This window comes from Apteryx rowi, unplaced genomic scaffold (assembly GCF_003343035.1).
Source record: "Apteryx rowi isolate R43461 unplaced genomic scaffold, aptRow1 scaffold_232, whole genome shotgun sequence".
Taxonomy (NCBI): Eukaryota; Metazoa; Chordata; class Aves; order Apterygiformes; family Apterygidae; genus Apteryx; species Apteryx rowi.
The window spans coordinates 1236930-1255839 of NW_020448664.1; the positions used below are offsets into that span (position 1 = coordinate 1236930).

The 18910-nt window shown below is 37.9% G+C and overlaps 2 protein-coding genes across 4 annotated transcripts in view; one reads left to right on the forward strand and one right to left on the reverse strand.

Moving 5' to 3' along the window:
* The first annotated feature begins 52 nt into the window (after nt 1-52).
* NUSAP1 (nucleolar and spindle associated protein 1) lies at nt 53-14781 on the forward strand. 2 transcript variants are annotated; one of them, XM_026065851.1, is made up of 12 exons: nt 53-262; nt 1764-1829; nt 2961-3152; nt 4352-4520; nt 5636-5734; nt 6444-6556; nt 7281-7349; nt 7554-7741; nt 9789-9976; nt 11406-11516; nt 12080-12191; nt 12693-14781. In XM_026065851.1, the coding sequence occupies exons 1-12, from the start codon at nt 53-55 to the stop codon at nt 12778-12780; spliced, it is 1605 nt and encodes a 534-aa protein (XP_025921636.1). In that variant the 3' UTR covers nt 12781-14781. The 2 variants fall into 2 exon arrangements, with proteins under 2 accessions (XP_025921636.1, XP_025921637.1); XM_026065852.1 differs by lacking the exon at nt 7281-7349.
* An 85-nt stretch (nt 14782-14866) lies between these two features.
* NDUFAF1 (NADH:ubiquinone oxidoreductase complex assembly factor 1) overlaps nt 14867-18910 on the reverse strand; it is a 10290-nt gene continuing 6246 nt past the window's right edge. For both annotated transcript variants that reach the window (XM_026065854.1, XM_026065853.1), the window contains 3 exons: nt 18260-18445; nt 17733-17807; nt 14867-15323 (listed from right to left, as the gene is read on the reverse strand). In XM_026065854.1, coding sequence (XP_025921639.1) covers nt 15183-15323; nt 17733-17807; nt 18260-18445 — 402 coding nt within the window. In that variant the 3' untranslated portion in view covers nt 14867-15182. The remainder of the gene's footprint in view (nt 15324-17732; nt 17808-18259; nt 18446-18910) is intronic.

Below are 18910 nucleotides of genomic sequence, written 5' to 3' on the forward strand. Positions count from 1 at the left end.
GCCATTGGTGGTTGCTCTGCCCCCGGGCCCGCCCCTTCGCCTGTATCAGCCAATGGAAGAGCGCGGCGGGCCAGTTCGAACGGCGGGGGCGGGGCAAGGAGCCCCGTGTCAGTTGAGCGCGAGATTCGAAGCGCGGCGGTTGGTGCAGGCGGGCGGTGGTCGCGCCGCCATGGCGCTTTCTTCGCTCCAGCAGTTGGACTCGCTGAAGTACATCGAGCTCCAGCGGATAGCAAAGGCCGCCGGCCTGAAGGCCAACCTCCGGGTGAGGCGAGGCGGCGGCCCCCGGCCGCGGGCGGGCGTGTGGTGCTGCTGCTGCGGCCCGGGCCGAGCGAGAGGCCGGCGGGAGCTCCGGGCTACCCGTTCTTCGCCGTCCGCGCTCTGATGGGCAGGCTCGGCTCTGGAGCTGCCTCTCCGCCCGGCTGGGAGCCCTGGCGTGGCCCCGGGGGGGAGCGGGGGGCCCCGGCGGGTCCGAGCAGCGGAAGCGGGGGAGGCGGGCGTCGTGCAAGGAGCGCGCCCCGGGTGGCCCCGCGGTCGCTGTTCCGCTTTTGGCCGCCGCGAGGAGAAAGCCTTCGTCCCCTTCTGGGTCTGGAGGCGGCGTTAACGGAGGCGCAGCTCGGGCCTGCAGTGTGGAGCTGATAGCTCGGTAGTTCTACACTGGAGTGTTCCTTGCCACCTTCAACAACGGGTGTAAGCCTGCAGAAAAAGCTGGCAATGCGGGGCTCCCTTTCTCCAGAGGCACCGAGTCGGGGAAGTACAGGGCTGCCGCACGCACGGGATCAGCCCGCAGCCGTGTGCAAGCGCGTCCCCCGACGGGTTGAGCCCCGCCGTGGCCGCAGTGTGCCGGCCGGTCAGGCTGCCCTCCTGCCGCCGGCCGCATCTGCCGAGGCTGGTAACCATGGGGAGCCTTAAGGGACCAGAGTGGATTTGTTGATTTACAGACAAGAATTAAAAAAAAGAATTAAAGCATGTGCCCATCTGTTTTGCCTGGGGCCTGCAGACATATGAGAGTTAACCAGCCTGGCCTGATCTCAGCAGGCACTGCTGGTAACTCCCTCAGCAGAAGTCAGGCCTGCACTACCGGTCCAAGAAGACATACAACCTTTAAAAACAAACAAAAACACCCCAAATCCACTACTTAAGTGGTAATTTGGACCAAGGATTAGTTGTCCTCACAGGGCTGAGACTTCTGCTTGGGGTTTTGGTTCTGGGTTACTTTGTGCGTAACTTCTAGTTTGTGCTTAACTTCTAGTTCAGATTTGATTTTATGCTGACCTTTCCAGTTAAATATTTAGAAGTCTTTTATTCGTAGCTTAAAACATCGATGGTGTAATTTTTTTATTATTATTTGCTGTGAACATACAGAAGGGATGAGAAGATTGCTTTGCATGTAGTGTTGTGTGAAAGAGGAAAAAGTTATTGCAGAAATCAGATGCAGTTTTATTTGTGTTCAGTTAGGCCACTAAAATAGTCTCTTTTATCCTAGAACAATCAAACTTTCTAGAAAATAGACCAGAAGAAACCTATTCAAGGAAATCTCTTTGTGTTTCTGTGAAGTGTATGCTACATATTTAGCCTGGGCCTTAAGTATGTTCTCAAATTTGACTGACTTTAACGAGGCTCCAGACATGCATTAAGAGTTCTGTTTTATTGGATTCAGCAAATGCTTTGCTGTCTTGGTCTGATTTTAGGCTACTATCTGGATTTGTGCAGGTCTCTGATCACTTAATGTAATCTCTGGTTCATATGTTTTGATTTTTCTGCAGGCAGACAAATTGTTGAAAGCACTGAAGCAACACTTTCATGGAACAAAAGAAGAAAATGAAAATATGGTAATAATGAGAAATTAGCTATTCTCTTTAAGAAAGATATGTCTACCCTTGTAAAGTATGGCATGTAATAAAGATTGTATTTAACATGGTGCAAACTAATAAAAATACTGTTTCCTTTTTTTTTTTTTTTGGACAGTGTCTTTAGTTTAATGTACTTGCATACCAATTGAAACAGATGTGTTGGTATTAGCTTTAAAGTAGTCCCATGTATGACTGAAGGCTGATTTGTTTCCCACTGCCAAAAATAGCAATGCGCTTTTCGGCGTAAGCACAAAATTATCCTCTGTGAACACTAATGCTTCAATTTCTGTTGACCAAATCTTAATTCTTGTCTGTTTAGCTTCAAATGCTAGTCAGCACCAAATAGAAAATGCTTTGAGAAGAATATCTAGTTCCTTTCATCCAGGCATTTTTACATCTACTACAATTTACTTACTGATGTTACAACAACAGAGATACAACTAGGATGTTTCCTTTAATTATCTCTTAGTATGTTGCTTTCTTAATTTTTTTTCCTAAAGCTTTTTCTTTTGTAATTTAAATCATTTCATTGAGTATGGCAATGTTTTTTCATCTTTGATGAAAAGTAAATGGAAATTAAATTAGAATCTGTTTAAAACATCATACACTTTAAATGTTTCCCTTATCTGCTTCTTTTAAAACATGGGGAGTAATCCTTCTGTAATCCTTGTCAGTTTATTTTTAGTTTTACCAAGCTTTGATACATGCTTAAGTAACAACACAAATATATATTTTTCCAGCATCTGATTACAGTCTTGTATGAAAAATGTGGTAGAATGTTGTATCTCTCTCTCTTTTTAAGATCATTCCATAGAAATATAAAATCTTGGAGGATCACAGCATCATGCAAGTCAAGTTTCAAATATCAAATATTAGGCTTTTTTAATGCCTTCATAGAATATTATGCATATAATGAAACAACCATAGTTTTTTATCCGAGTCTTCCAACAATCAGTTTTGGTATTTAAGGAAACCTAGATATCATCCACTAATTGTTGTGCTACTAAACAGCATGCATTTTCCAATAATAATACTATATCTGTCTCTTTGTAGTATCTGATATATGTATATGTCAAATGTGTTACACATTATGGTGTTTATCTGGTACAGGACTCTGAAAAAAGCGCATCTGCTTCCATTGAATCAGATGAACTGAACAGTCAGGAGGAATTTATGCCTGATCCAGTGTGTTTTATCACAAAAAGACGTGGAAAAGAAAAGAAAGCAACCAGAAAAAAGAGCAATTCCAATGAGGAAACTAATAGCAGTGAAGAAAATACAGGAGTTTCTGCTGAGAAAGAGGTGTGTCTGCCCTGCCCTCCCCTGCCCCCAACACACATAATGAAGCATAAGTTAAACAGAGTATTGATTCATTTTACCACTGTTTAACAATAACATTTGCTTTTTGGTATGCAGACCTACTAGTATTATTGGTCCTCTGTGCTTTATAGCACTTTTTTGGACTAATTTGACTATGTGCTACTCCAAAATGAATAGATAACTTGTTCTTTCTGTAAATTTTCAGCTGGGGGGGGTGGGGCGGAGGAAAGTAATATTAGTTGAAGAAAAGAAATTTAATTCCTCTAAGGAATACATAATTCAAAATATTTTATCAGAATATATCCACTGGTTCATCACAGTATTCACCTGAATGTTAGACTAGTTTCAAAACTTACCTAAAATCAGTCTGTTTTCACTTTCCTATGTAGTAAAAATTCACAGAAACTCTGTAATCGCCTATATACATATATATATGAATTCCTTTTTCTATTTAAAAAATAACTCTTAGATTATTTTCTGAAGAACTATATATAAAGACCAGCAACAAGACAGATTAATTGCTCTAGTGAACTGGAGGTTTCCCATTCCTCTCAATTTCAAAGTGTATGGTGAGTGTGTTGGTGTGGTTGTTTGGGGGAGGGATGGGGGAGAAAGGTGTGTGTGGTTTAAGTATGGGTTGTATGACTGAGAGAGGGGTGGTTTTCATGGAGGGTAAGATTCCCCACCACCTCCCTTAAAACACATGCAAGTAGTGGGAGAATTGAGACAGAGCTGTATGAAAGACTTTCACTGGTGTAAAGTTAGAGGAGGGACATGAGAAGAGAAATCATATTTAGGTGGTAGTCTTTCTTGGGATGTCTGAATAAGCAGAAGCCTACAGTAATCACAGCTACAGTAGCAAAAAGTAACATAGCCAGTGAATTTGTTTTGCCAACAAAATCAATTTTATTTTAAAATGCTATAGCTGTGCAGGTCGATAGGATCATAGGATAATTCAGGTTGGATTTCAGAAAGTCTTTTGTTCAACCTGCTCAAAGCAGGATCAGCTATGAGGTCAGACCATGTTGCTCAGGGCCTTATCTATTCTGGTCTTGGAAAACTCCAAGGATGGAGGCTGCATAGCTCTTCTGGGCAGCCTTTTCCACTGACTGTCCTCAGAAAAGTCTTTCCTGATATCCAGTTGGAACAATCTGCCTAACTGAAGTATGTTTAAACCACAGGAGCATTCAGAAATGAAAGAAAATGAAATGCCCCAGCATGAAAAGGGACAGAAGGTATTCCAAAATGATGAACCAGTAACTAAAAAGAGAGCTATTGAGAATTCAGGCATGGGTATGGGGCAGAAAGAGCAACCAGAGAAGACTTCTACTAAAAGAAGTGGAGTGGAATGTAAGTTAAAAACTTCCAAAAGAGTAAGTTTAGTCATTTGTACTTCTTCGTACCACTACTAACGAAAAAGTGCATCTGATTGTGTCCACCAAGATCTTGTGGAAATGTCTGGTGATCTGATAGACCAGTTGTACTTTACTGGGGATACCCAAAAAGAATCTGTATAATTTGAGCTTGTGCACTTGTTTGCTTAATGTATTGTAAAGAAAGTCCACATAGTTCGCAGTGTAGCCGTTCTGCTGGCTTTGACTTGAGAACTGTGGTCCTGTGGGGTGGGTGGGTGGGTGTTTTTTTTTGTTGTTGTTGTTTTTTATGAAGGAGTTCTCAAAGATTTGCGTGTATTTGAATCTTGCACCTTGTTTAGGATCAGTGCCTTTAGGAATACCACTGATATGCTACTCAGCCCCTTTGGAAGAGGCAAGAAATGGAGAACTTTCTTCCTCGTGCTTCATTTTTCTTTTCCTACTTCCGGAACTCAAACTGAAGTCTAGTTGATTTTTTTTTTTTTTTTTTGATGATGAAATATAATTAAAGTACTAAAATAAAAACATAAATTTAATACTATACTAAAAACGCAGGTAGAGATAAGATTAAAAAAAGCTGACCTGAGAGCAGAAATGATTAAAAAAACAAAACAAAAAAACCCCCTCATACTCTGTGTGTATGTAAGTCAGTGGTTGAAAAGTTTGCCAAAAGGTATTTATTCTATCGGGTGTCAAAACTTAAAAATCGCTAGCTTATTAAGCAGATAAGGACCTTCTGTGAATTTAAAGTTGTAACAAGCGCAGTTTTCTTGCTAATTCTCCGTATAGAATACGGGAAACAATAATTCAAAATAAAATAACCTAGCTTGACTTGCAGATTCGTGTTGGGCTTGTAGTTCACCGAGACATGTCATTACTGACATACACCATTTAAAAGGCTTTTCAGAGATTGAGCACAAACTCATTCTAGTTGACTTTTTATTTCTCATAGCAAAGAGTTACTCTGAGGAGATTAGAAGCATGTGTTCTAAAGTATATCTTGAGGTTTAGGTAGCTTTACAAAACAGGCTTTAATGACACTAAATTAATGCCCCATAGTTCTAATCACCTTGCCTAATCTTGCTGCCCCAGGTGATGCTCTTCTAGCTCATCCTGCAGGAGGGAAGATCCCTTTATATGTAGGCTGTGGATCTAAGTCTGGGAAAATGGGAATGAAAGCTACCACACCAAGTAAGATGCCCTTAATCTGTATAAATAGATGTACTGTTTGTGTATGAAGGAAGGCTTGCCTTACAATTTTTATGAATCAAACTTCTCTTTTTCACTCGAAGAAAACATTCTGTCTTTAAATTATTAGAAAAAAAAAAAAAAAAGCTCCAGAAGGTTATATTGGGAGGCTTATTTTCCAATAGTTTCTTGTATATTTATTGTAGTAAATGACTTGGGTACCTAATCTAAAAGTGGTTTGAGTGTTTTGATGTGTTCTGGATATAATGCTTGTATTCGCAGTGGTCAAAACAACAAAGAGCAGAAAGACATGCTGTGCTTCCTACTTGTTTAGCTTTCACTATGTAAATATTTCTCTTGTGGTATATTACCATGTATTTGCTCATTTTGATCACTGTGTAAGATACAGACATGCATTTAAAGCTTTTGGATCACCAGATAAAGGAAGCTTCCCCCCCCCCCCCCTTTAACTAGAGAATTCTGTAGAACATGCAGCACATAACCACATAACTAGCTAAATAGTTGGTGAAGTAGATACTATTTCATTTTGTGTTTGATCATGTGTGGATACACAGCCTTTCTTTAAAGGTGGCATTATATTTTTTCCCAGCCCCTCGTGATAGGTGTTGCAAGTTTCTTCTGTTCTGTTTAACAGTAATTTTCTTAGGAACTTATCAGATACGTAACTCTTTCTATTTTTGGAACTTCTTAGACTTCAAAAAGTTACATGAGGCTCACTTCAAGAAAATGGAGTCTATTGCTGACTACATTGAGAGGAAAAAAAAAATCATTGAAAACTGCAGCAGTTCTCTCAATGAAGTCAAGGTAAGGTCTGACACAGGAAGACATCCACTGTTCACATGGTCTTTTAAAATTCAGAGTCAATGTTCATTTACCTCCACAAAGGCTCTCTTTAAAAGTCCTGCAGGAACTCTTTAGAGCTCTAGGTAGTTTTCATGTATACATGCAATTTCACTGATCATAGCATTCCACTGAACTGGAGTCCTACATAACTTGTTATACGTATGTGCCTTTATATAAAAAAATTTATATAATTTGTATAGCTATATTAACTATATTTTTATTATATATAGTTATATTTTACTCAGAAGTGACATTAATAAGTTAGTTATAACTATTTGTGTCATAATTGCTTTGTGGAGCATCTTCTGAAACTTTTATTTATGACTGAATTGTGGCGGATGAATCATTCTTCAAAAAGCAGGAGTTAAACATTATTCTTTCCTTCTTTAAGGCATAAAAAAGGAGAATCCAATGACTGCATGCAACTCTCCTTTAATTTATATGGATTTTATGTTATTTTTGGTGGCCCTGATTGCCAGTTCTTGTATTTTGTACTTGTATATGTGAGAACTGAAAATAGGGACTCTTTCAGGGTGTAGCAGACTTGAACAGTGTTAGAACTACTGGAATAAGAGCTAATGTCAATGTATCAAAATCCTAACACTTCTCAATGTTACACTTCTCTCTTCTGTGACAGACACAATGTGTCTATATATATGTACTTAAGATAAACTATTTTTGGCAGGTGCTGGCCAAAAAAACTAATCATTTAAGGGTATCAGAAAAAGGCACTCCACGTAACAACAATTCTAAGGTGTGTTTTTCAGATCACTTTTTTAATAATAGCTAAAATTCTTACATTTAAAATAGATCTATCTTTTTCCTTTTTTTTTCTTTGAAAGCAGAAAAGATTGCATGTATGCTTTTGATTCATTGTGTGTATTTTTTCCTTCCTCTTAGCTGCCTTCCTAATATATTTTTGGTGGAATGAGCTAACTCATGCTTTGCTTTTCCCCAGAAACATTCCAGTGGCAAAAAGTTCTTATTCAGCCCAAATCCAGAGAGAGGCAGATTTTCTACCACCTGCACTCCTAGCAACCTCCGACGTTCACCACGCAGTTCTTTGAACACTGCAAATAGGAGTATTTTATCTAAGAAATCTTCATTTAATCCTTCTGTCCTCTCAACAACCAAAATGAATGTCAGGTAAAAAGAACAAACCAAAACTATCAGTCAGCAATCTGATATAATATACATGAAACAGTAAACACTGACTGTGATTTGAATGACTTTATCTCTGTTCCAAACTTGAAATACATGAGACTATTTCTGATTTCTAACTTCCAGCCTAACTTCATGGCTGGTTTAAACCTGACTGTTTACATATTGCCTCTTTCATCCTTCACTTTCTTCTCTTTTTTTGTCTCTTACATTTGAGTTAATTTATCTTTGAGATGACTTAACAGACTTGTATGCTGTATTCCAGGTGAGTCTCATAATGGACCTCTGTGAATGGTAACAGGTTTCTCTTACCCATCAAGGTATACGTAGATTGAAGTATACCCAAGATGGCTTATTTGAGTGTGGTGGTGGTGGGGGGGGGGGGTTGTGTTTTTTTGGTTTTTTTCCAACAAATATGTTACCTTGGGACCCATGCTACCTAGTTGTTCTTGTGATCAACTAATATAAGCATATTGTTTCTAACAGATGGGAAGCAAATTGACACCAGAAAGTCACGATGAATTCCTAAATGAATGAGCTCATACTTGATGCTATTAAATTAAATTTCCACTTAAAACAAGATGGACTCTTTGTTCTTCCTACACAGTAATCTAATTCTCCGCTGTATTAATGTCTCCTGAATTTTTGTTATCAATAAACTTTTAAGAAAAACTAGTAGTAAACTAATATGTTCTGAACAAAAACACTTAAGGGATTGAAAGAACAGTCCTTATGGTATTCTGTTACTAAATACCTTTCTGCTCAGGTGCTTTTCTTTCAGCAAAATTCATTGTTTACTATTTCTTGGTTGGCTTCCAATTGTTGTATTAATCCCCATTTTCTTCAATTTATTTAACTTTCCACAATGACTGAAAGCCAGATTAAGATATTCCACACTTTGCCCTGATCCTTCTTACTTGAGATTAACCCTCTATCTTTAACAAGGATCTGTTGCATTATCTATTTTTCTGATAACCTTTATGTTTTCTTAAGAGCTATTCAAAACACTTGCATATCAAGAAGTTTCTAGTTGTTGTGACTATTCTTTTTTTTTTTTTATGTCCCTGAATAATGTTGTGTTTTCCCTGTTGTTCTCAAGTCAAATAGTACTACTTTTAATGTTGACAACCCTTAATGAAAAAAATATAGTTATGGGGCTTTTAACTCTTGCATGCCAGTTCTTTTGCTATTCAGAGATAAGGATTACCTGGTCCATGCAAAATCAAGCACATAATCTTACTAGCTTTGTTTCAACTTTCAATGTACTAATTTTAATTCCCATGCTCTTTCCTATTCCTCATCCTGATTCCATTGTATTAGTTGTCAATAAAGATGACAGTATATGAAAATAATATATTTTTTTTCTGCCTTTAGTGTCCTATTAAATGATGTTTATTCTCTTCACTGCAGCCCTACTTGATTTTTTGGCAATATGTAAAACGGAAAACAACAACACTTCTATTCCATTTGTACAAAGATGTGCTGAGCTAGATCTTGCAAGCCGCACTTTATCCATAACTTATTAGCCTTCAAAACATTGCTTTCTTCAATATTTACTCACTGTCTTTCCATACCTTGTGGCTTTCAGCTTATTCTCAATGAGTTGTGAAGTTCAGCTGGCTACTTCTTTTTCTTTTATCTTTTCTTCTGACTTCGAAAACTCAAATTATTTTAAAGGAAATATTACTTTTTTTATAATGCTGTACTACAGAATCGAAATGTAAAGTAAACCACATCTCTTGGTGAAGGAATCTCCCAGCTTACTGCATTTGAATATATTTGCTCTCTAAAATATCAAGAAAGTCAGCTTCCTATAAATCTTAATAGTACTTATTGCCGATAATGATGGATTGTAAGGTGAAAACCGTCAGCAAAGGTATCTTTAGTGTGGCTGCTGCATTAGCTGTGAACATCTTATATGCAATAACTTTGTACCTGTAAAACGTGACAGAATGCAAAAGGACCAAATGTTGTGTCACTTGCATTCCACATAGATAACTAATTTTGTCTTCATATTTCTAATAATTTTCAGGTTCTCAGAAGCCACAAGAGATAATGAGCACAAGCGCTCTCTTACTAAAACTCCATCTAGAATGTCTCCATACTTGGAGGAGGTCTGCACACCTGATAGCCAGAAGAGCAGCAAAGTCATAAGTAGGAAAAACAGCAAGGGAAATGCAAGAAGTAATAACCTGACTGCATCAAAGGGAAAAGTGGATGGTAAATATCTGGATTTTTCAAATCAAGACTTTTTTCCTATTGAATACTTAAATTAAAACCTGGACCTACATGAAATTGGGATAGGGAAGATTTATTTAATTCTCTAATTCATGACTCTTTTTTAGAAGCTGCAGTAGTTTCTTCCAGTTTCCTGTGTCTTTTGACTAAAATGCTTAGGTGCTAAGGACTAAGGGTACAATGATTGTGCAGATTCTGAAATGCCTTAGCTGCCTGCAGAGGAGACTAATATAGGATGGGAGGGATAGAAACCTTTCTGGACTTTTATGGACTACATAGCAAAAGCTCTGTGTAACAGATACAGGGAGATTCTTTTCCCCTCTGTGAGAGGGATTCCTGATTCCTTCTCAGGGGTCTCATCTTTCCCCTTGCAGAAAAGGGATATACACCAGGCATCTAGCTGTGTCTTAGGACAACCTGGTATCATCACCCTCAGCAACCCTAGCTGGCTTGTGATCCAAAACCCTAGCTCTAAGAAAAAGCAGAAGTCTTCCTATTACTAAGAATCTCTGCAGCTAACACTAGCATCAGAAGTATGTTAGCACAGCTCAAGAGCCCAGAGTGGCTTGCTTTGCTGTATGAGAATATTGAAATTTGGTGGGGGGAGAAGGGGAAAGACCTACTGCAGATCTGAAGCTGAAGTGTTCCAGAAAATTGTTTTTGTGTGTGAAAAGTCTGCCTGGGTTACCAAATAAGAGTACAGAGATTATGGAAACAAACAACTTGCTCTTAAGGATAAGAAAACTACATGGGGCAATATGTGCTATTCCTAGTCATATTGCAAAGTTGTACTGTGGCACCCAAATTCTTTTTATAAAAGTAATGATTCATATCCCAAAAGAATAATGAATAGGCTCAGGAAGAATCTGTTGCCATTTCCCTTTCTTCTTGAGAAGATAAGGACAATATTTACAGAAACTTACTTTCCAAATGCAGTCTGAGATTATGATTTAAGATGCCTTGAGAACCACTTGACTGAGGAATTAATATGTATAAATGACACCTTAAATTTCAGTATAAAATTATGCAACTTAAATAGTCCATTTCTGTAGCAAATGATATGTGTAATACGGTTTACACAGCTGTGCCTACAACTTAGGCATAAACTAAGAATCACTGCATCCAATTTGATGTGCAGCAGATCTGTTGCTTGCCAGGGCACTCTACTTAAAATCAGAGCAAGAAAGGATGCTACTCTGCACCTCTTGCTTCCTCTAAATCTGAAAACTCCCCATTTCAAATGTGCAATATTTGTGGAATCCTGCCTTCAAAGGTAGCTGAAGGTAGCATTTTATGGCCTTTTGGGTTTTGATAATTGTAAGGTGGTCTTCACAGGCACTTTCCACCTAGCTATGTACAAGGATGCTCTTGCTATTTTTATTAAATATGATAATCTTGATGCTTTTTGTAGTTATCACCCCCTTCAAGTTTGCAGCTCAGACTGCAGAACCCACAAGCACAAAGAAGACATTTGATCTCAAAGCCAGTCTCTCAAGGCCACTTCGATATCAGCCCCATAAAGGTATTGTGATCTTGTGCCATTTGCTTTCAGTATATCCCATGCAGTAAAGTGCTTATAAGACATTGATACAAACCGTGATGTAACAGAGTTGCTCAGTCTTTTTGCATACCTGATTGATGCTGCATTCCCACACGGTGTTCGCAAATTTCATGGTTTGTGCGTTGACGTTAAATTTGTAAATAGGGAGGCTTTGAAAAGCGTATACTACCAAAGAACACGCCCTTGTCACCTTTATTCATGTAAGTGCACGAATGAACATCTTCGTCTTTCTCTGAACATACGTATGCACAGGAAATGAGGGCTTTTTGAATAAGCCTTATTCTATAAAGAAAAGTGCAATGTTGTTGGAGAAGCAAAGCGGTGACTTGCTCTTTGTGTAAAGGCTGTTATCCAGAAAACTACTCACCAGATACGGACTGATGAAACTCATAATACAGCTGAAGATGTTCACATTTAACCTCAAAGGCAACCAGCAAAACAAGCTAGATAGTGTAATATTCAGGATAAGAAAGTTAAGCACTGAACTATACTAATTCACTGGCCTCTTTGCCTCTAAATTATAGGAAGACTAAAACCTTGGGGAGAATTTAAAGAAAATACCGTGCTAAATAAGTCTGTGAACAGCAACATCTCTTCATATAAGAAAGATTACAAGCAGCCACATCTCCAGACAAGGTTAGTACAACATCATTTTAAAGAACATTACTCATAAAAAGCTAATGTGATAATTCACTTGACTTTTTACATATTTTTAAATATATAGTTCAGGAAAGAATACTGTTGTATTAAAGCAATTTTTGCCTCCAATAGTAGTCTAGTATCAGGAAGGCCAGAAAGATGAAAGGAAGCTATGAATCAGATACAGACTCTTATTCTATGAAAGTTATTAATCCTAGCACTTGGACATTTATCTTAATCTCAGAAAGCAGCTGTGAAAATAGACATGTTTTTACTTTCGATGTTAGATCTGTATCTCTAATGGAAAATATTTGTCTAGAAGTTTGGAACTGATCTAAAATGGAACTGCTCTCTGCCCATAGCTAATGCAGCATGTTGGTAAAACATGTGTTAAGCTTGGTTAAATGTATGCTAAGCCTTGGTTAACTTAAGATTCCTTTTGGTTGCTTGTGTCTCTACTTAGACCTCCAGTTTGATTATTTTTCTCTTCCCCTTCAGGGAAGAAAGGCGTGAGAAGCACGAGCAGGAGAGAAAAAAGAAAAAGGCTCAGGCCCTCGGAAACCGTAGAGGACTAGCTGTGGCTTAGGAGAAATCAGAAATACTTAAGAGCTCACTGTAAATACTGTTCCTCTCATGTAAATATTTATGCTATCTGTGCGTTAGAGTACGTGTCAGGTTGCTATTACTAGTGGAATCCAAAGAGCTTTGAATAAGACCTCTTAATGTGTCTGAGCATAATGTTTTAGTGATTGACTCATCCAATGAGCCGAAAGTTCTAAACTTCTAGGAGCTTAGAATTACCTCCAGTTGCTTAATAATATTTTCATTTAACTCTTGAATCGACTGGATATTCTTGACTTTGAACAAAGGCATCTTCAACAAGTAGATTTGATAAGTCTGTTGAACTAAAAGATGTTAAAGGAGAAAATGTAAGTGAAAAAAGATGCTCAGAGAGCCTCCTTGTAACTTAAGTCAGACTTCCCCACCAGAATGCATTCTTTGGATTGCAAACTTCAAAATGTTCTACTGGTAATTAAAACAGTTGTAGATACCTGCTTGCCCCTTTCCCCAAACCAATCCTTAAATCTTCTAACAACTAGTAGACCAATTATTCAGCATTTCTAATTGCATAACTATGGAGTAGCAGGGAATCTCTAGGAGAATAAAAAATATTCAAACTCTTTGGGGAAACTACAAAGCTTATGGAATAGCATAATTTCAGAATATAACTTTAAAAAAGGTCACAATTAAAGTGATTTTTCAAGTTACCAGCTGGATGCTTTGTGAACAGGTACAATTTTCTTCTTTTCCATGTTGAATAGCAGATGTTAATAAAACAATTATTCTGATTTATTATTCTCTATAATGCTTGAAAGATGTTAAAAGTATTACTGAGGCACACTTAGTATCTCAGATTTCAAAGCTGGTGTTGCTGTTAGCTTTTCTACATTTCTTTCCTCCTATCTGGATTTATTATGGATGAAGCAGTGACTGTAAAGGTAATTTAGCAATTAATCTCATAGCTAGAATTGTGAGCAAATAGAGTTTATTCTTCTGTTGCATCAAATATGCTGAAATGTCAAGCTCAAACAATTTTTTATAAACTTAAATGGGGGAAAAAATAAATGTTTTGTATATATCTTGGTTTTGTATATATCAGTGGCTATATCACTTGCATGCACTATGTGTAACTACCTCTGTAGTACAGCACTGATTTTGCTCACATCTCTATTATTACTCATCTCCTTTTCCTGTAACTGGTTGCTTTTCCTTACTGATTAGCTTGCCTACCACTTTTTGAATGCGCATATGTTCTGATAACTCTAGAAGATAAGCATTGCCCCTGTTTTGCTCTTAAACTATTACTTCTGTGCAAGAGGAAAACAACAGTATAGGACATCTTCATCTTGCTTTGTCATGGGTCTCTTTTTATATGAAAAATAGGTACATTTAATATTTTTTTAAATACTCTTCACTAAGGAAACTGTGGATGATGTCCATGTTTCAATTAGATTAAGATTATAGAACATGTGGAACTAAACTTTAATGCTGTCTTAAATTACTGGAAAACAAACTCCTCAAAAATGGAGGTACTGAGCTTTTGTGATGCCAGCTGAGCCTGTGATTTTACAATGCTGCTGAGTTCAGCTGACTAACCTTTTATTGGAAAGGGTGATCAGATCTTGCCATGGTGCCTCTCTAACCCTAGTGCCCAGCAGTGGTGCTCACCAAGCTCTCTGCTGTGTCATTTTAGGGAACTGACAGTGATGTGGGGCATCATCCACTTCCTCCCTCCCCCCAACCTTGGAGCATTACAACACTGTAGAGCTAAAGTTGTTGAAAAGAAGTAAAGCTATCATCACCAGCTCCAAAACAAAAAGCTACTCCCCCACCCAAAGCTACTGCTCTAGGCTTGACAGTGGAAGGGTTTTTTGGTTTTGTGTTCACATGAGTCAAACCTAAAGGCTGCACTACTTCTGCGCTTTCCCCTTTGGGTCCTGTCCTTTGTAATCTTCAGGACTGAAGTGCGACTCAGCCACTGTTCCTCAGTGTACTGATTCTCACTGCAGTTGTAAAACAATGTTACATGCAATAGTTTTAAACTGGGAAAGCTACGTCTATATACAGCACAACGTAATAGCAAATGAAGGTGGTGTTGTACAACAAAAAGCTACAACAAGCTCACAAGTTGGTTTTATTTTCTGTAATGGTCAGGAGAGAAGCCAAATTTTACAGTCAAGTTATTACTTTTTAAATATGTATCAAGACTTGCCTCAGGCTATGTTCCATTCCAGTCCATGTATGTACAGTCTCCCTAGGATTCTGTTTGGCAGCTAGAAGATGCCAGTCAGATTACTACAGACAACAGTTCATGCATTTAACTTTTTAGTATTTACACAATCTTCTTTGAATTGTTATAACCCACACTTTAAGGAGAGTTAAAAAATGAAGCAGCTGAAGTGTACTCCAAAGGACATCATGAACACCTTAGACTCGAGGATTCCTTTCATATTTCTCATATGCAAATTCTTCTGTATGAGCTCTGTCATTGATCAGGCCAATAAAATCAATCTCCAGCTGGAATGGACCATCTACTTTATCTCCCAGTGTGAATCCAAGGGTACTAATCTAATCAAAAAAATGCATACATTAGAATAGTGTTTGTAATGATGCTGAAATCAAGCACAGTGATGTCTAATACTTCAATTTTTTATGAAAGTCTATGGCCAGTCCTTTTGAACAGTGGTATTTATCCAAAATTAAAAAAGACTTCAGCCTGAGTCTATTCTGGGACTTCTATCCAACTGGTTTCCACTAGCTAGTTTCATCATAACCAAGTGTTTAAACAAGTATATTTTCAAAGTCTGTTACAATGCCAAGGTGAGAAAAAAGTATTTAAGCATGGAAGGGAATTTTCATTATAGATGAAATTAAATACCTGGTATAAATGTGAAAGTATGCCAAAACAGACACTTCAGAACACAGGGCACTTTGTTACTTATTTTTATATTAAGGCAAGTTTCTTAACCACTGTTCCCTAATTAGACTGTCTAATGTTCTGAAATAGAAGAATGTCTTGCATGGCCTTCCCCTATTGTTTCTGCCACCACCTTGCAGATTTGTTTAAAAATACTTTTTATTCTAACCACAATAAATTCCATAAAACTCCCTGTGGCTCAGGCATGCTTCCTGTTAGCCTGTGGTTTGCCAGAAAGCTTTCTCAGTTTTTGCATATCACCACTCCTCTTTCACAGCCTCCAGCACTATCATTTCTCAAAACAAATCAGGTAACTCAGTGGAGGAGCATCTATTAAATGCTAGGTACCCCTGAGCTCTGCTAGAAGTGCAAGTCCAATCCATATCCATGATTTTAAGGACTGCCGTATATATGGAAAAATAATGCTTAGGATGTCAGATTATTCAACTTTAACCACAGGAATTGAGGACAAATACATATTGTAGATGGATGCTAAGTAAATAATAGAACAAAGAAAAAAATAATTAAATACATTGACATCCCTCTTAGATTGTTCTAGTATTTCAGCTGCTTTATCCTCCTCAGAACCAAACTCTGCATTCTGCCTCTTGGCATGTACAGCCTGAGGAGTTTTTAAAGCTACATCTCTCTGCTTCCTATTGTTTCAGATGTCTATGGGAGTCACCCAAACTCTATGCTCTAAGGAATTTATTCCTTTACAAACCCTAGATACAATGACTATTTCCTGCCTTTTTATTCCTGTTTACCCACCCTATGTTTCCTGTGGTTGGGTACTGGGAAAACAGTAACATGAGAGACTGAGATGTTTTATCAAGATTTCTGTAACATACTTTAACTGACTTCATGCTGCTTTCCCTATTTATAGGCTTCTGAAAATGCATTGGTAAAACTATACATCATATTATGAGAAACACCAAGTTCATGACTTTTATGGGAATCATAATTATTCTCTGTGAAATAGTAAGCATAAGACAACAAGGGATGAAAACTAGGTGCAGGGAATGCTTAGATCAACTACCATTTCAACCCCTTAACTCCTGGTAAGCATTTTAAAACACCCAATGTAGCTTTATATTTTCATTAACCATTCTGATTGAATTGTATACTCCAAATCCTGCTAAATTCTTCAGTGCCTGTATTTAATCATAGGTTTTTTATATTTTATATACTTGTCCTCTTTTTCCTAAATTATTTTTTCATTAAGGCAATTAGGAACTGAATGTAGTATTCTAGGTGATTCTAACACTGACTCAAGTAGTGGGCCATTTTTTCTCCCCTAATATATTCCTAACACATTCATTGTTTTTCTTTTGATAGTCATTGGGTATTAGGCTGCCCTCAGTTAGTTACATACGCAAGTTTTTCTCAAGTCATTGAAATGAAGGAAAAAAGAAACCCACAGATACAGAAACAATTTCTTCCAACATGTCTCCCCTCATTAACTAGTGAAATGAGTCTACCTATTTGCAGAAGTTAAAAACAAAAAACACGCAACACATTTGTTTAATACTTGGACTACAAAGTCTAATGAAACTAAAACAGTTCCTACTACAAATACATCAGTTTACCGCTCACCATCAAGGTCACTGATGTTACGTATATCCTCATATAAAATCTTGTAATATCCCTTACAGTCTTCTGTCAGGAAGGAGGTTTATGATAGATATCTACTTTTACTGTTTTTGACAGTACTTTGTCAACTCACATTTTAGTTTTCTCAATCACTTTGATCAGATCTTAAAAAAAAAAAAAAGCTTTATAAAAAGCCAAATAAGTTGTGAGACATTTCTTGTCTATCTCCATTTAAAGAAAAATTGGAGCTACTCAGGAGTAAACTGACATTATAACTACGAAGTAGGATAATCTAAAGGCAAAAGTAAGCACACCAAAAAAAAAGTACCATATAACAGGGGTGAGGGGAAACTCTTCATTTTCAAATTCATAAATGTTAGATGCCCCAAAGATTTCTAAATTAGCTCTATTGTGACAAAATAATCTTAAGGGAAGTTTCAGAGAGATGAAACCTATAGAAAACTTGCCTTGTCTAACCAGAGAGGATGCTGGTCATCCTGGATTCTTCCTCGACTGGAGAGAAAGAACTTGGAGAATGGAATCTGACAGCAAAAAATAGAGACTTCAGTGTCAACAGTACATAAAGTAAATGTAAAAACTTAAACTTGAATGTAAAATGTGAAAACTTAAAAAGAAAAGCCTGCCTTACTAAGCAAAATAACCGTCTTTCTACATCTGGTAGCAGCACCACTCAGGTACATAGAACTGCCACAGAGAAATGGGCCACATAGTAATTCTTTCATTAACCCCTTGTAGCTCACCCCAGTCCCATGCTGTTCTGTGATGGATGTTTCTAGCTGTTGTACAGGACAGAAGCACTGTTGAACAGACTACATATTTAAATGGAAACAAAGTATGACTGTTGAAAGAATTACTGTTTCACAGAGGTAGGGTCAGAACCCTTGGACTCTCTTTGTTTCAGAAACCTCTAAAACAGTAACGCATTTAAGAAAGTTAATTTTTTTTAGATTTACTGAAAGAGTCATTAATTTACCTTTATTTCCTCCCAGTACGGCCCTCCTCTGGTGAACATGAAGTAGTTGTACAGATCATCTTTGTGATGGAAGAAGTAGGGGTCTGTATAAATGTTTACCATCCAAGGTCTGCCATCACCACGGACACGTAAATACAGACTATTGAAGTTTGACCAGTCATAATATTTCTTCTTAGCAAAAGATCCCTACAAAACATTAATAAATAGTATTATTCCTGCTTAATCCTTGAATGGGAATTTTCATTATGAAAAACAGTGCTACTGCTTTGATCACTTCTCTTGTTATTTCAAATAATGTCTACCGTGATGTAGCAGAAATTAGGTTACTCTTTCATCATACTAGTCACTGGGGGACTTCAACCACCCTGACATCTGCTGGAAAGACACCACAGCTAGGCACAAACAGTCCCGGAGGTTCCTGCAGAGCATTGATGATAACTTTTTGACACAGGTGGTGGAGGAGCCAACAAGGAGAGGTGTGCTGCTGGACCTTGTACTAACAAACAAAGAAGGACTGGTGGAAGATGTGAAGGTCGGGGGCAGCCTTGGCTGCAGTGACCATGAGATGGTGGAGTTCAGGATCCTGCGAGGAGGAGGCAGGGCACTAAGTAAGATCGCAACCCTGGACTTCAGGAGAGCAAACTTTGGCCT

What these genes read in the sequence shown, in the direction of transcription:
- NUSAP1 (XM_026065851.1), top strand. Translation starts at nt 53, where the DNA reads ATGGAAGAGCGCGGCGGGCCAGTTCGAACGGCGGGGGCGGGGCAAGGA. An exon ending in GTTCTCTCAATGAAGTCAAG is followed by an intron (nt 6,557 to 7,280) that starts GTAAGGTCTGAC and finishes TATTTTTGGCAG; the next exon opens with GTGCTGGCCAAAAAAACTAA. An exon ending in ACAACCAAAATGAATGTCAG is followed by an intron (nt 7,742 to 9,788) that starts GTAAAAAGAACA and finishes AATAATTTTCAG; the next exon opens with GTTCTCAGAAGCCACAAGAG.